General features: G+C 30.1%; 1 protein-coding gene and 1 long non-coding RNA gene across 3 annotated transcripts; one reads left to right on the top strand and one right to left on the bottom strand.

Moving 5' to 3' along the window:
• The first annotated feature begins 471 nt into the window (after positions 1–471).
• LOC115238504 (serine/threonine-protein kinase Genghis Khan) lies at positions 472–13,548 on the top strand. 2 transcript variants are annotated; one of them, XM_029812402.1, is made up of 22 exons: positions 472–793; positions 944–1,087; positions 1,172–1,294; positions 2,052–2,260; positions 2,941–3,155; positions 3,242–4,245; positions 4,412–4,650; positions 4,756–4,862; positions 8,118–8,278; positions 8,490–8,745; positions 9,003–9,289; positions 9,671–9,814; positions 9,960–10,095; positions 10,274–10,515; positions 10,615–10,795; positions 10,898–11,086; positions 11,221–11,406; positions 11,550–11,704; positions 11,889–11,987; positions 12,124–12,247; positions 12,479–12,636; positions 13,287–13,548. In XM_029812402.1, the coding sequence occupies exons 1-22, from the start codon at positions 503–505 to the stop codon at positions 13,398–13,400; spliced, it is 4,764 nt and encodes a 1,587-aa protein (XP_029668262.1). In that variant the 5' UTR covers positions 472–502; the 3' UTR covers positions 13,401–13,548. The 2 variants fall into 2 exon arrangements, with proteins under 2 accessions (XP_029668262.1, XP_029668261.1); XM_029812401.1 differs by having other exon boundaries at positions 11,523–11,704.
• On the bottom strand, positions 13,032–13,906 carry LOC115238507. The gene is made up of 2 exons (XR_003884509.1): positions 13,599–13,906; positions 13,032–13,422 (listed from the first exon to the last, which is right to left on the bottom strand). It is a non-coding gene; the product is annotated as an uncharacterized LOC115238507 (long non-coding RNA).
• Between the last annotated feature and the right edge of the window lie 4,154 nt (positions 13,907–18,060).

The raw sequence follows: 18,060 nt of genomic DNA, 5'->3' as shown, positions 1-18,060 counted from the left end.
CACATACCATGTATGTTTTTTGTTTCTTCTTTACATATATTTATTTTGTTCTATATTTTATATTTAATGAATATAAATATATATATAATTATATATAATTGTATATAATTTTATATAATTGATTATAAGTTACCAAAACGATTATAATAAAGTATTTATTAAGTTGATACAACAATGAACAGAATAACAGTTTTAAAATAAGAGCTTAACACAAAAGAATATCTAAGCAGACATATGTGCTTTATAATGTAATAACTGCACAATATATTATATTTAGACATTAATATATTATGATTCTACAAAATATCTTTTATGATAATGTTACATTTAATAACGTAAATGTCAAACTCTCTGTATGAAAAGCGTGCGGCGTATGTGATTCACGCGGCAGAAAACTGAAAAATATGAATATAATAAATTAACATAAATTTTAATTTATAAAAGTATAAAAAATATTAATTAACTATCTGATTGTTGCATAATGTTTATATAGTATTTGGTCATGGATTACTATTGTGGTGGAGATTTATTGACATTATTGAGCAAATTTGAGGATCGTCTCCCCGAAGATATGGCTCGATTCTATATAGCAGAAATGGTGCTAGCTATAGGTTCTATACATGACTTGCGCTATGTGCATCGTGACATTAAACCTGATAATGTTTTATTGGATGCAAATGGTCATATCAGATTAGCTGATTTTGGCTCTTGTTTACGACTATTTGAAGATGGGACGGTACAAAGTAATGTTGCAGTTGGTACTCCAGACTATATTTCACCAGAGATATTGAGGGTAATTTTGAATATTATGCTTCATATTACAAACGAATATATATAATAATATATATGTATGTATGTATGTATGTATGTATGTATGTATGTATGTATGTATGTATGTATATATGTATATATATATGTATGTGGTTTCATATATATCTACTAGGCGATGGAAGATGGTCAGGGACAGTATGGTCCTGAATGCGATTGGTGGTCTCTTGGAGTGTGTATGTACGAAATGCTTTATGGTGAAACACCTTTTTATGCAGAATCCCTAGTCGAAACTTATGGAAAAATTATGAATCACAAGGTAAGCTTTTTCCAAATTCTAGATTTTTTCATTTAATTAAGATATTATTTGTTTATTGAGAAAAGTTGATGCTTTCTTTTATAGAATTGTTTTGATTTTCCTACGGACGCTATATATGATGTTTCTGAAGAAGCCAAAGATCTGATGCGGAAGTTGATTTGCAGCTCTGAATTTAGATTAGGTCAAAATGGAATTGACGATTTTAAGGTAAGTTTTGCTACAATAATCGTGCGAACATATTTTATATATCATTTGCAATCTATTTTATATTCAGCAATTAAAATTTGCTGGCACACATCTCTGTCATATTAGATATATACATCAGAAATTTTTCTTGATTACAGATATTCTTTAATGAATTTATTACTGAATGAATTTATTTTGCAAAAATATAAGGAAGAAAAGCTTATTATCCTTATTTAGCTAACTTGGTAATACGATTTTATTATTGATATTTAACACATTTTATATCAGATCAATTTTTTATTTTTTTCATGCCGTATGGGTTGTATGCGCTCTACAAAAAGTCAAGACTAATTGTTCTGGTTATAATATATATCTTATAATATTCATATTGCAAAAAGCTTATAATCCTTATTTAGTTTTAAAAGTCTTTAAGAAATAAGGAAATCTTTTTTGCAAATTATGTAAATAGTCTTTAACAGAGAAAAGCATTTAATAATCGCACGCGATGCACACACACATACACACATACACACACACACACATTGAAAATTAAGTTGAAAATTAACAAATTGTGGCTAGTAATATTTTCTTAAATTACTGTGATGATAAATTACGATGAATTCTACTTAAGAATCTCAAGAGATATAACATGTAACTGTTACATTATTTTTATAAATGAAAAATATATAACATTCACAACAAATATATATTATGATATGTCACACATCATTAGAATATAATTCTAAATCGCGCATCTTGTGTACATTTTAAAATGCAGAAGCATCCTTGGTTCAATGGAGTCGATTGGGATACACTCAGAGATAGTACTGCGCCGTACATTCCCGAAGTTTCGTCACCCAGTGATACGTCAAATTTTGATGTCGATGATACCGATATTCGTACTTCCGACGCCGTGCCGCCAGCCGCCAATTCTGCCTTCTCCGGGCTTCATCTACCATTTGTTGGTTTTAGTTTTACACAAGGAAGGTACGAAGTATTTTTTTTTTCTACTTTTATATACAACACGCGTCCATTATAAATTCTCTATATCTTTAATACTTAATGATGATATAAAAAAACATTTCAGTTTAAGAGTTATTTGATCAAAATATTAAGGCTCCTATTTCTTTGTTTTTTTATTATCGTTTGTGTTTGGTAATATGGATTGGTAAAATATACTGAAAACTTTTTTTATTATTCTGCATTAATAAATACATATATGATTCACTCTACATCTTTGTCCTATATTTTCAGTGAATTCAAATGAATCTTTACAACACAATTGAACATTTTATAACTATTTATCAATTTACAAAGCGAAAACAAAGTTTGTATTGAATTTTCGTTATTTGTATCGAGTTTGTTTCATATCTAATAGCACAAATTTTTCTTTTTGACATCAAGATAAATTTAAAACCATAATTTATGGTCTCACAAAACTTCACATTTTTTATATAGTCAAAATATACTCTTGATAGTTGTTTAACCAAGCCATTTACAAAGGCATTCTAGTTGTTTTCTTTGGTTCATTGAATTTGATTGCTGTATCTACAATGTATTGAGGATACGACAGTCGAATATCGCGAATAGTATATTGTATATATATTGGATTAATCAATTGACATTAGAAATATATTCTTTTTTATCACTGCAATTTGACATTACAGTTGCATATCGGATCTGGGTTGTATTTCTGCTTTATCTCAGACAGATAAACGTGTACAAATACTCGAGGAAGAAAATGCACGATTGATAAAAATTATCGATGATTTGAAAAATCAATCGAGTATAAGTCATTCTTCACCTGGTATTTCACCTGATTCTAATAATGCAACCAGAAAGCTACAAGACGAAATAAATATGCTTACAAAACGCAATTGTGGTAAAGTTATATTTAAACTGCAATAATATCTTTTATCTGTTAGTCTCAATCACAATATTGACATAAAATCTGCTTATTCTATATAGAATTGGAGTCACAATTGAAATCTATGGATGTTCCACGCGAATTACGAACTTTAGATAATGGTGACATGATGAAATTCCGTGAACTAGAAAAGCTAGTTCGATGTCTACGCTTGGAGAAAGAAGAAATTATTAAAGACAAATTAGATGCTCAAGAGAAACTAAAACTTCAAGAAAAGGAATTAAAGGATGCGCTCACGCAACGTAAACTCGCAATGGCGGAATACACGGAAGTGTCAGATAAATTGTCTGAGCTGAGACAACAAAAGCAAAAGTTATCAAGGCAAGTTCGAGACAAAGAAGAAGAATTAGAAGTTGCAATGCAGAAAGTCGATACTTTACGCCATGATATTCGAAAAGCCGAAAAACTGCGCAGAGAGCTAGAAAATAGAATTGATGAGGCTATGGCAGAGACCAGTAAAGAAAGGAAATTACGAGAACGCAGTGAAGAATATTGCAAGCAAATGCAAGAAGAGACTGAGAAAATCAGACAACGTTCTCTTGGGAACGATGTCAGTGCAAATCATGCCTTGGCAACTCAGGAGATTAATAGGTTAAAAGCAGAAGTTGAGAAACTTGAAGTTCAATATAACGAAAACTTGACTCAACAACAAAGCAGGTTTAATCTTGATATTCGAAGTCTGCAGGAACAATTACATGAAGCGGAAACTAGAAAAGAGCTATTCGAAAGAGAAGTGCAACTTACAAAAGAGAAATTGGATGCTGCAAGATTGGAAAATATCACAGACAGTGAAGAAACTATAAGCGAGTTAAATAGACGTCATGAGAGGGAAAAGATTATGCTAGTCGAAGAGAATAAGAAGCTTGTATTAGAGCTCAGTGCTCTCACTGATAGTGTTAATAGATTACAAGGCGAAAGAAGACAATTGGAAGACGAATACGAAGAATTAAGAAATAAAAAAGAAGCAATCGCGCAATGGGAAGCTCAAATTACCGAAATTATTCAATGGGTATCGGATGAAAAAGACGCTCGTGGATACTTACAGGTTTGTACACATATATGATTTAATTGTCTTCCTAAATATTCTTAATTATCAATCAGTAAAGATGATAACAAGCATATATATGTAGAGAAAAAGACAGAGAGAAAGAACAGATGGAGAGATTTTTGTTAGCCTGTTTACAAAAAAAGTAAATTTATTTCAATTTCAGGCCTTAGCCACAAAAATGACAGAAGAATTGGAATTCTTGAAACACTCGGGTGGAATAAGCGGTAGTGTTGGGAGTGGAACCACTCTGACCGATAAAAATTGGAGAAATCGTCGGTCGCAGAAACTCGATAAAATGGAACTCTTGAACTTGCAGAGCTCCTTACAGAGTGAAATACAAGCGAAGCAAGCAATTTCGGAAGAACTCACTAAGACTAGATCAGATTTGATAGCTGCACAAAAGTAATTGAATTTTTCATTGAAAATTTGTGCATGAAAACTTGCACGTCAAAGATGATAAATTGGATATCTCTGTTTCATTTCTCTTTTCTTTCTTTATTTTTTTAGAGAACTAAAGGATCTTAAACAGCGGTTAGATACCATGTCACACGAATTGAAGCGAAAAGATATGCAAATAAAAGAATTGCAAGCGCGTCTCGATACCGGTGATGGCTGTAAGTACATTTTAATTAATAATGTGAGAAGCAAGAAATACACAAAACTTTGTTTGTTATATCGTTATGAGAATATTGTATCTACACTTTATTCAAATTGCAATTGTACATGATATGTACTTAATTTATGGATGTGTTAATCTTCAAGCATCGAACATATCCTAAGTTCTGATTTTGTTCTATAAAGATATTATTGACATATACATGCATGCACGCGCGCACGCCATAGACACACACACACACACACACATACAGAGGGTATGTCACACATTACATTCACAAATCAATACTTTTTAACTTATATAGGAATTATATAGAAATTTCAACAAGATTAGAATATCCGGGAGTGGAGATTAGGCTAATTAAGAGCTAAGTGCAGTAAACCATGCGCTTAGCCCAATTAGCCCAATCTCCATTCCCGGATATTCAATATCAGAGCCTTTTATTTCAAAATTAGAATAATCTGAATAAAATAAACAAATTTATACTTGGAGTCAGAAAAAAGCAGATCTTGCGCACACACATACATGTATACAACTTTTTTTTTTATTTGGGTTATTTTAATCTTATGGAGATTTCTATATAATTATACTTGCATTTTCGGTGACGGCTTTTGCATGTATATCTTTGAGCCAATGTAGTTTTGTGGGAATATGAAATAATTGCTCATATGCAATATTATTTATTTATCAATTTATGATTCTAATCACGCTCTAATGTCATCTATTTTTAATTATAAATAAACGAAGAAATTGGAGTGTTAAACGTCTGCTATAGGAAAGAATTTCCAGTTTTTGAGAGAAAACTTTCTATGAGCAATATATATCTAAAAAGTATTGCTTAACAAAGTTGAGTGAGATTTAGAGTATTACATATGTGCGATTTTCAGAGAATATGATAATACTTTTTTTAAATTTACACGGGGATTTTGATATTAAATTGAGATAAAAATAATGTGCCACCATGTGCCAGAAGTGAAACAATAGTTTTACTTTTTTTTGTAGAATATCAGTTTAGGCGATAAAGCGTTTGCGCTATGAAAATATTACATTTATTTATAGTAAAAATGATAATGTAAACATTGTCTCTGCTTAATAACCACTTTTATTTATTTTTTCTTTTCTTTTCTTTTTTTTAGTTAGAAGGTAAAACTGAATACATATTAGAAGCGATTTTAGAAAAACTGAGTATTCAGTTTTACCGTTTATATATAAGACGATTTGTGAATATATTCACCAATTTTTTCTTTAAAATTTCATTTCGTCTGTAATGCTTTACACAAGTTTAATTTTTATTTATATTTTCTGTATTTCCCAGCCTTGTATTTCCCAATTTTTTTTAGTTCTATTAATTCTGACCATAAGATTAATACTCATTGCCTATTTTTTTACAAGATCGTATTTAAAAAGTTTCTCTTTTAACAGAGGAAGAGAGAAAATGTTACAGGCAATCGATTAATTGTCATTAGCATTATTAATAGTTATTTTTAAATTAAAGTATTTTGGTCTCCATCTTTATTATCGTAATCCATAAAATCGGCATTGTTCGATAAATGTTACACGAACAATTTATATGTGATGTTTATTTATAATATGCTTAAAATACCAAAGGAGAGTCTATAAGTTACTGTGGTCTCTTTTTATTTACTGATCATAATATATCTTAATTTTCATATTATAAATACATTAATCTACTCAAGAATACAAAAAAAGCTAGCAAATAGAAAAAATTCTAAGATATTACTGAAAAAATAATTATATATTTGTTATATCAATATATGTAAAAGACAATTATCACTAAATTGTTATCATTACGTCGTTATTCAAGTCGTTATTCAATGTAATAATCTGATTTATCGGTTGAATACACAACGTTATTGGAATTCTCTTCTAGATTACAAAAAATATCTTTGTGGATCTGCTATGTGCGAAAAAATTTATAATTTTAAACGTGCATTAAAAACTTTTGTTCATATTGATGTACGAATTATAGAGATCGTTATCTGGGATCTATCTAGTATAATAATTCGATTCTCCAGTACGGTATGCGATTCTGATTTCTAGACTACAAAGTGCCTCTGTTTATTGGCGTAACGAGCTGCGTGTGGGGCCTCTTATTGCTCATCTTCAAACTATATTTGTGACAGCTGTCTCATCCAGCGATACATCAAGCAAATCTCCAAACATCGTTAGCACCAAACCCCAACGTATCATCGTACATCAGCCGTCGTCACCCTTACCAGTAATGCGTGTCCCCCGCATCACGACTTGTCGCTTATTAAATAGATTCGTTCCAGTCAACACATTCATCAATCAGAATGCCATCGCCATCGTATCGCCACCCGGTAAATGATGTGGCAGCAAAAGAGAGCGATTTTGGATTGGATATTTTACTGCTAATTATATAGCACAGGGCTATGTTGTATCTTTTTATTTCTTATTCTATATCTTTTATATATATCTCTATATTTTTTATATCTTCTATATCTTTATATTTTCCGTTTTCTCTAATAGAAAATCTGGAAAAGAGGATTTTTAACCGTGTATCTGTTTGTACAATCTTATTCGCTTTGTCGTTCCATATTTAGTCAAAACATAGCACTGTGCTACTCTTAACACTTATAATAAGAAGACGATTATATTGTGTACGCCCAATGTTATTTCTGTTTAAGTTATGATAGTGTTGACAGGTTTTGTAAATTTTGTTCCTTAATGATATGATTAGTTTTAATTATTTCTCCATAATATAATTGATTAATTGATTATTTTATTAATTGATTAAACTATTAATAGATATGTGCTGCATGAATTATGCTTTGTGTATTAATATTAGCTAAAACTTGTAATGTTTTTAAGCTATTTTTTTGTTAGTGCAATTTTATAATATTATAATAATTATAATAATTATATCTGCAATAATGAAGCATGTTTAATGTATCTGTATATTTTGGTATATATACTATTTTTGTACATAGATATTACTATTCTTATGTAATACTAAAAATCACACAATTACTACTGTTATTCTCTTTTTGGATGGCAGAGAAGCATGTATAAATTCTATATAAATGTTGTGCTAAATACCATTAATTTTCAGGTAAGATATTACATATAAACATTTAATACTAGGTGCCGAATTTTTAATACCAGGATGATTGTGTTATTTCTCTTACATCTGTTTTCGCAAATGTTTTACAAGTTTTATAAATATTTGTAATTGTAAAATTTTAAACCCATTTTTGTTTTTTTATTTTAGTTTTAGAACGTCCTACATCACAGATGTCATATCTCGAGCACTTTCTTAAAGAGACAGGTAGTACACGTCATGGAAGCGTCGACAGCGTAGAAGGTGACATCGAGGATAATCGTGCACCTAGTATTACAAGCAGCAAAAGTAATTTGTCTGAACTTAGTATCGTAAGTATCTTAACATGCATTTGATGAATTAAAAAAAGAGATTACAAACGAGTTGATTAATAATCCTCGTTCTATTAGAGAAACGGGTTGATATAGAAGTATATTTTTAATAAGGCTTAAATTAATTTTCAAAACACAAGGTACAAATAGGATAAAATTTAATAATATGCTTCATATATATATAGTTTAATTCTTTTCTTTTTCTTTCTAGGATCCAACATCGCCACTATCTCATGAACTTTTGAACAAGTCTTCATCTACTCATGGTCAAACTAATTTGCAACCAAAACCTAAATCACACCAGTTTCTTGTACGGACATTCTCGGCACCCACAAAGTGTAATCATTGTACATCTTTAATGGTTGGATTAACTAGGCAAGGAGTTGTATGCGAAGTGTGTGGCTTTGCATGCCATATGCCTTGTTGCGATAAAGTACCTCCAATGTGTCCTGTACCCCATGATCAAAGTAAGTAATACTAAAATAGTTTGTGCAAATTTTTATGATCCAATTTAATTTTATTTTGAGATATGTCTTCTAAAAAGCTGCCGATTTCAAATAGCACCTATATTCATTTCTTCGTTATATAAGTAATATTCCATTTTTAAAAAGCTTATTACATTCAAAATATGTTATTTAAGTCACATCTTCTCTATCTTTATAATATCGTCTCAATTCCTTGTTATGTAAGTGTTTATTTTACATTTTGCGACATATTGTTTTAGCCAAACGACCATTGGGGATCGATCCTACAAGAGGGATAGGAACTGCATATGAAGGATATGTCAAAGTGCCAAAAATGGGTGGTGTCAAGAAGGGTTGGGTTCGTCAATTCGTTGTAGTTTGCGACTTTAAATTATTTCTCTATGATATTTCACCAGATCGCAATGCTTTGCCATCTGTATATGTTTCGCAAGTACTAGATATGCGAGACGAAGAATTTAGCGTGAGCTCGGTTCGTGATTCTGATGTAATACACGCTACAAAGAAGGATATTCCGTGTATATTTAGGGTAAAATTTCCTTGATATTTTTATTGTAATTATACAATAGATTCCTATTTTTATCGTATTTTTCCAAATCAATCAACTTGCAGAAATTTTGGATTTTTCTTATTTCTTAGTTAAAATTGTAGATTGGGAATGTAAAATAAGAACGTTTGTGTTCGTGTAATAGTAAAAATAATCAATAAATTATACATCTGCATATTAATTGATAAATTCTGATTAATTTAATCATATTATTCTGACTGTAGTATTACTTGACTATAATACTTTGACAATTTAAGCCCATTGTTTTTATTTTACGCGATAATTTTGTTCTCAATTTAGGCATTTGAAAGTTTATTGTGCATTATATTTTGCATGGAATAAATAGTTTTTATTTTAATTTAGATAACAACGTCGCTATTGGAGCCTCCTGGATTGAGAAATCATACGTTAATGTTGGCAGATACAGAGAGCGAAAAGACAAAATGGGTAGTAGCTTTAAGCGAGCTTCATAGGATTTTAAAGAGGAACAATCTTCCAAACACAACGGTATATACTTAATTACATCTGTAATAAACATTTCTCTTTTTATATCTTCAAAAACTTGTCATTAAGAAAATTTTTTTTAATCATATTTTTTGCAAATATAAGATATTAACACTTTATTAATTCATATTTTTCTCTTTTGCTATAGATTTTTAGAGCGAAAGAACTGTTGGACAATACCTTGGCATTCATAAAAAATGTGATGTCAGGAGCAATTATTGATCCAGATCGTCTAGTCATTGGTACAGAAGAAGGTCTCTTCTGTTTAGATTTAGATCGTAGTGGTAAGTTATCTCAGATATTTTGTATTATAGACTTTTACTATACAAAATTATAATACAATATTTCTCTGTAGAAGGTATATATATGAAAGACATTTTTTATTTATAAAAAGTATTCATAAGTAGCAGTATAAACGATTGTATCTTATATAAATTAAGTGCAAATTATGATACATTGCAGAAATTGCAAGAGTCGGAGAAGGAAAAAAAATATATCTTCTCGAATATGTTATTGAAGAACAATTGATTGTTGTATTAAGCGGAAAACAACGTCATGTACGGCTGGTTCCAGTACGTGCCTTGGATGGAGACGAAGTCGAATGGATTAAAGTCGCGGAGACTAAAGGATGCATTACATTAACAACTGGAGTAGTGCGCCGAAATCCGCTTAATTATTGCTTATGCGTTGCAATAAAGAAACAAGTAAGAAGGCGATTATAGAATATTTTTAACGATTTTTTACGACAACTGATTTATTTTGATATATCGTATGTAACGCCATGCGTTTTATTCTTGTTGTAGAATGCATCTCAAATCATCATCTATGAAATAACACGTACCAAAACAAGACATAAACGTTTACGTGAATTAATGTTACCATGTCATGCACAAACCCTGCAAATTCTTTCCGAAGGTCGCTTGTGTGTTGGCTATCCATCTGGTTTTTCTATTTACAGCATTTTGGGAGATCATCATCCTATTTGTAAGTAGAATATAAAACGAAAGCTTTTTCTTTATTAAACTTACTCTTATTTTATAGCAATCTGTATATTATCTTCATCGAATATTTTTATACTTTCTTCAGCTTTGGTCCACGCTGAGAATACACTCTTAGGTTTTCTTACCTATAGTGCCGTGGATGCATTACGTTGTATCGAATTAGCACGGGGTGAATTCTTATTAGTCTTCCATACGTTAGCGGTATATGTCGACAGTCAAGGAAGAAAGAGTCGAGACCGAGAGATAATGTATCCTGCAGTTCCTACGGCAGTTAGTAAGTATCGACTAACCAATATCAATAACTATATATAATCATATTAATCCTATTAAATGTTAAATTTGAATATCAAAGTTGTAAATAAGTTTTCTCATTATTCTCATTGATTTTATTATTCTCGCGAATTTCAGGTTATTGCGAAGGATATTTATTAGTGTATAGCGAGACTCATATTGATTTGTTTGATTGTACCTCTGGAGACTGGTTACAAACGCTTAATGTGAAACGAGCCCGACCATTAAATATTTCGGGCTCTCTTACGTCTTGCATAATAAATGACATGCCATATGTTATTTATCTTAGCAATTTACGTCAGCGTAAGTATATTTTATACATAACATACATCTCAAATTTTGCCACATTTATATACTATCCAATTTTCACATTATTGGATTAATTAATTATTATTTAACAATATTATACATTGCGTTAGGAGAACTACTAAATTTGACACCATTAGATACGAGTGGTAGACAAATGACAAGACCACGGCGACGGTTTTCACTGAGAGAAGGCAATAGAACCGTTCGCCCTACGGACAGACGTTCGAAAATGATTTCTGCACCCACAAATTTCAATCATATCAGCCATATGGGTCCAGGAAATGGGATACAGGTACATAAAAGAACTCATTTAGAAAGTTCTTTAATCAATGCTTCTCTTATTCTATGCTATGTATGTGGACAAATTAATATAAAAAATCACTAGATATTTTAATCGTTTTATGTTGTTTATTAACTCTACTTTTATATATACATGTACATGTTTATCATATTTCATATACATTTTTAAATTACAGATACAACGTTTATTAGATTTACCCACGACATTAGAAACTGCTGATCAACAACATACGAGCCATCATAGTAGTTCTCATCTTCACAGTAGTCAGCAAAGAGTAAGTAATATGAAAATATTGCTGCTTATTTAATAAATAGGACGATAATTCTTTCATTTTAATTTTTCTTACATTTTAATTTTAATATTAAAGCATAAATCTATCAAATTTTCATTTTACTCAACTTTTTTTGCAGCTATATGATTCTACGCTGCAAACACCAAACAAACCAGCGCCATTGCCTCCTAGGCATCCTCCTTCCGATACACGTCGCCTGAGCTCGCATATGTCGAGAAATTCTGGGTATTCGCCGCACAATGGTAAATTTGTACAATGCATTTTACAGCTATGGAACGTATGTAGCTATAGCTATGAAGTTTATGTAGCTTTGGTAAACTATATTGTTATGAACTTTTAATATTATAAATAGCAAGAGGGGAAGAGAGAGAAAGTAAAAGTGTAAATAAAAGTGCGCATATGTGTTTGTGTGTTTGTGTGGAGAACATATATTTTTCATTTTCATTAAATATGATTAAATGAAATATACATAGGTTCAACAACATCACGAAGAGGTCCTGCACCACCACGACCAACGGCCACGCCACCTTCTTTACCACGCACTCCAGTGGACCAAATTGATTCTGAATCGATACATTTGCGTTCACATACTCCACTCTCTCTTGGCAGTATCGCATCGTTACATAACAAGGTATGTTAATCTTGTTATTTTTTATATTGATAAGTTACTAGTTACGTTGTAATTATTGTCATCATTATTGTCACAAGATAAAGAACAACTCTATCTATTGAATTATCACAAATTTACATGTTTCTCGACCTTTATAATAAGTTTTGCAAATATAATACGTGTGCTTGTATGCCTATATGTGTGTCATGTATGTATGTACATATGTGTATATATGATATAATATATATATTTTTATTTTCTTTTCTGTTGTTTCTTGGCGAAAAATTTATTATTTATTTAAATAATCTCCATCATTCCCTGTCTTGAGAAATTTATATTTCTTTGCACTTGTGATTGTTCTGCCATTATAGTCTCCATCTTCAAATTCAAAATAATCCAATAAAAGAGCAAAAAAGTTTATACTATTTATATTTAATATAAGGTTTTATACTGAAAGTCTTTATACTGAATTTCTTGCACTTGTGTATGCTAAAAATGAGATAGAAATATATTTAGAATTTGGAGAGAAAAAACAAGAAGTGCAAAAAGTTTAGTTACAAAGAACAAAAATCTATAGAATACATTTATAAAATTAGGATATAAACCTCGGAAACGCTGTCTAAAATTACAGCTAGATACTTTTCATATATACATGCATTTTTTATATACAGGAGCATCCATCTGGAGGCAGCCCTAGACATTCGATAGCTTCGAACAACAGCTCAAATCCATCGACGCCGCCGAGTCCAGCCCACGATCATGGATCATCATCGTATGATTCGTAGATTTATTTAACACTTACGGAACCTAAATAAAAGTGGTATGTACCCAAAATACATACTTGAAAAACGATCAATTTAGTATATACATATACACATAGATATATACATACATATGCGCGCATGCGCATCCATATATTATATATGTGTATATATATGTTAAGCTCGTATTTTTACATATTTTTACATATTTTTACTACCTACTTTTTCATTCTCCATCTGCTTTTTTATTATTAAGAACGCATTTTGATGCGAATCATCGCGTTGACTAATGAATATTGCCAATCTCTAAAACATAGCTATCCAATAATTTGAAATTTAATTTTCCAAGCCTAACATATATAGTCAGATATTTGTGTGATGTACTTTGCAGAAAATTAGTACTCGTGTTTGATCTTCGAACTGGAAAAGTGGAAAATTATCACGCGGTATTTGTCGTGCAATATAATTACATATATCTAACATTACACAGTATATGAGTCTCAAACAAGTAATATATTGTCATAACAATGCGTTTTTATACATATACATATCATACATACATACATACATACATACACACGTATTCATACATACACACATACATACAAACATACATACATGCATGCATGCATGCATACATACATACACACATACATACATATAGATATACATACGTAGATATATAAGTGTATGTATATGTATGTATGTATATATATATATATATACATATACATACACTTATATATCTACGTATGTATATCTATATGTATGTATGTGTGTATGTATGTATGCATGCATGCATGCATGTATGTATGTTTGTATGTATGTGTGTATGTATGAATACGTGTGTATGTATGTATGTATGTATGTATGATATGTATATGTATATGTATAATACAGTCAATTTTCTTTATGAAAGAAATGCAACAGTGTATTATTATAATTTTCTGATTTTTAAGAATTTATATGTAATAATTTATAATGCATTCTTAACGAAGAAATGAATTATTATTCGTAAATTATTGTAAATATTTTACGCACTTGACGATTGTTAAGCCCGTTTTGCGATGCCATATCTATTTCTTTCGATAGTTGTCATTTTTTTCATCGTGAGACAAGAATATCTTCGCATTTTATATAACAAAAAATTGGAATCTCAGTCAAATTAACTAGCAATAAAATATAAACTATTTAATGTATTATACATATTCTCGACTTTAGAAGTAAAAACAGTAGCTGCGAACATATAAATATAATCATCGTTAATAATCGGAATAGCTGCGCGATTTTTACGATTCTTAATTAGTCTCGCGCGAGAAGTATCTTAAGGAGTTTGTTCACCATTGCGCCCTTATTTCCAACGATTCTATGTAGAAAACAATAGTTTTTCAGCTGTTATACAAAAACATGCGACGTAATGAATGTTATCATTCATGTTTTCCTTTTTTTTTTTTTTTTTTTTTTTACGAAGCTTTTTGATTTGAGCGTTTGTAAAGTTTACAATGATGAGTTTTACAACGTAAATGTTACAACGTAATAATTGTCATTGCGTATATTTGTCTTGCTCTGACTCGTAAAGACATATGTAAAAATCGCGTTTTTTAACTTTGAGTTTCTCACAAACTATGCAGATTAATTGTGCGAAATTTTAACTGCGAATATATTATAACACAAAGAATGTAGTATTCAAGTTTTATGTAATTAGTATCTTCATTAAGATGAACAAACTCCTTGATAATAATATATTACATACACACATAACGAGATTATAGTTTACGTCAATGTACCGCATATATAGATAAATGATAGTTTTTTCGCGGGAATTCAATAATAAAGTTGAAGTTTATAATTTACAAAATTGCTCGATCGATTTTTCGCTTTCGGAAGAGTGTTTATCGCCTCGCGTGACTATTCCGTTTGCGACGTTAACAAGACGCAAATTAGATACAGCGTGAATCGATTCGATGCCTTATGACTAGTTTTCTATTACGTCATAATGCACTAATTATACATGATATTATTTGGCGTGTGAATAATAGAATAATCGTGTAATGTGTTGCGAGAGAGCTCTTGCTGATAATAATAGTTATTAAGAAAAGTTATTGCACTCACCTGTACGCGCTATAGGGTATACGTGGTGCCTCGTTGTATCAAAGATACGCGGCAGGAATATGTATCGTGTGTATATCGAATGTACTCCAACTGAAAATAGAATGAGAAACTATTGTCCTTTGACAATTTATATTCGTTCATTTCTTGATCGCGCGCGCGAAGTCATAATTATCAATTAATACAACCTCTCTTAGCGCGGATCATTTGATAATGCCAGTGCGAAATATAGGGAAAAAAAGTTATTACGGTTTGACGATTACTTAATATATAAAAAAAAATGACACTTAAATACGTTTAAGTATAATGTATCGAAATTAAGAAAAATGTTATAAAGAAAATGAAGACGAGGAAATATTATCATTGAGTCAAGATCAATCATAAATTATTTTTTATATATATGAATTAGGTTTTAAATATCGTGACGTATATGTCACGAATTGCAATGCTTTCATTACTTTTATATAATGAGTGTATAAGGCGCAGAGGATGCAAGACGTAAAATCAAATGGGACAATTTTATTTCGGACAAGTACATAGCGTTTTGTAATTAATAGCTATGATTAAATGATTTTTTGCTATCGGTTTTTTATAGTTTTAGTTATTCATTGATATATAAATCAAGGAGAGAATTTAATTATTTAAATTTAAATTATTCGAAACGCGCTTTGAAACAATTAAATGTGTACATTTTAAAATATAAGAAAGATATATACATTTATACATACATTTATTAAAAAGACAACCATGAGAAAATCATCATAAGGATTGGTACAAGAAGACAACTGTCTCAGGATACTATGCCAGTAGCTTAAGTACGATATAATATTACTTAATGATCAAAAGACTCGAACAAATTGCTATAATTTCACTGATTGTAGTTTTATGTTGGTGTGCACATCTTTCTAACTTACTTTTTAAAATTTATAGAAAATTCGTAAAAATTTGCAAAATTAAATTAAAAGGTTGGATTATTCACAAACATAATTGAATAAGGAAACGAAGATATCGCGCGACATTTGAGAAACATCACACAATTGTACTTTAAATACCTTTATATTTGCTCTCTCCCTCTATACTATATAATAAATAACTATCATTATAAGATGACTATTATAGACCTAATAGTCTTATTCTAAATGGAAGAAGAAATGTTATACTAAGAAACGGTTAGTATTATTGTCGTAAACAATTGTATCGTATATATAATGCACTGTTGTCCGTACTAAAAAGTAAACGCAAGTGAAATGGAATTTAGAGTGAACTACAATGGCAATCGAAAGAGATACGAAATGGACGTACCACTGTACTTATCGATAGAATTCAATAATCAGCCTATCTTCCGTTATTATTGCTTATAAGGGTTTAAAGGTGAGAAATATCGATTGTTCATATATTATTGTCTCGTCATTTTTCGGCGATCGATGCATCGATATACGAAAGGAATTGTCATTCCTGTATATAGCATTGATTTCTTTATAAATAACTCAGTTTTGGTCTACTTTTCGAATCTATTTTAAATATATAGAAAAATTCTTTACAAAAACTTATTAACATTACCGATCACCTTGATCTTGATCTATGTTGTAAAGAGTTCTCCTCTAATCTCCTTTACAGTTTTTGAGATATTTTATGACATTTTACAACATACTTCGGACACCCTATATATAACTTTAGAGACGTTCTTCTCAGCCTTAGTCTTAGCCATGTGTATCTTTAACTTAAAATATCTCAGTAACTATAAGAAAGAGCGCTGTCTGATTTCAAGTATATATTACTTAAAAATAAACCCTTTACACAATATACATTTATCAAGATCAAGATAATAAATAAATAAATAAATAAATTCGTGATCCGTGCATGCGTGTGCTATGTACGTTTTTGTAAAGAATTATCCAAGATATTCCCAATGATCCCAATTGATTTGCAAGTCTATCATTATTTATATTATACATATTTTATGGGGCTACTAAAAAAGAATATTAACCAATTTATCGTTTCACATATAAAAATAACGATATTACACAGATATTGTTTTTATCAAATATTGAAATATATGGCATTCTGTACGACAATAGACCATACATTTTATGTATACAGATTGTCCGAACATGACTAGCATTTTTTATATAAATTGACAGTTATCTTTTTTTTGCCCTGTATAATCCAAGCATTTTTTTTGTATTTGAAGGTAGTATAAAATAACATTATTTTGAATAATATTATTTTGTACTATTTTTGCAATGGTACGCAGAGAATTAAGCAAACTGTTATAATACCGAAAAAATATTATTTCAAGTTGTCTTCTAGAGAATAATGATTAATTAATAATTAATTTCTTTTTTTGTAGATAATTTTGCCTAAAAATAAAATCAAAAAATAACAGCGTATGATGTCAATTACTTAATTATTTATAGAACAAGGCGTACGTTAAAAAATGCTATAGTAATTGGGTTATAGAGGGTCGAAAAAACACAGCGTTTTACTCTATTGTTAATCTTTATTGGTATATGACAGTAAGATTATATTATTCATCACTTTGCATAATAGATTAGCTTTCTCTTTCTCTCTCTTT

Source organism: Formica exsecta, unplaced genomic scaffold (assembly GCF_003651465.1).
Source record: "Formica exsecta isolate Colony F162 unplaced genomic scaffold, ASM365146v1 scaffold342, whole genome shotgun sequence".
NCBI lineage: Eukaryota > Metazoa > Arthropoda > Insecta > Hymenoptera > Formicidae > Formica > Formica exsecta.
This window is presented reverse-complemented; position numbering and strand designations above follow the sequence as displayed.

Coding starts and splice junctions, on each gene's coding strand:
- LOC115238504 (XM_029812401.1), top strand. CDS start 503: ATGGATTACTATTGTGGTGGAGATTTATTGACATTATTGAGCAAATTT. Junction 8,746..9,002: donor TCCTGTACCCCATGATCAAA/GTAAGTAATACT, acceptor ATATTGTTTTAG/CCAAACGACCATTGGGGATC. Junction 10,796..10,897: donor GGGAGATCATCATCCTATTT/GTAAGTAGAATA, acceptor TACTTTCTTCAG/CTTTGGTCCACGCTGAGAAT.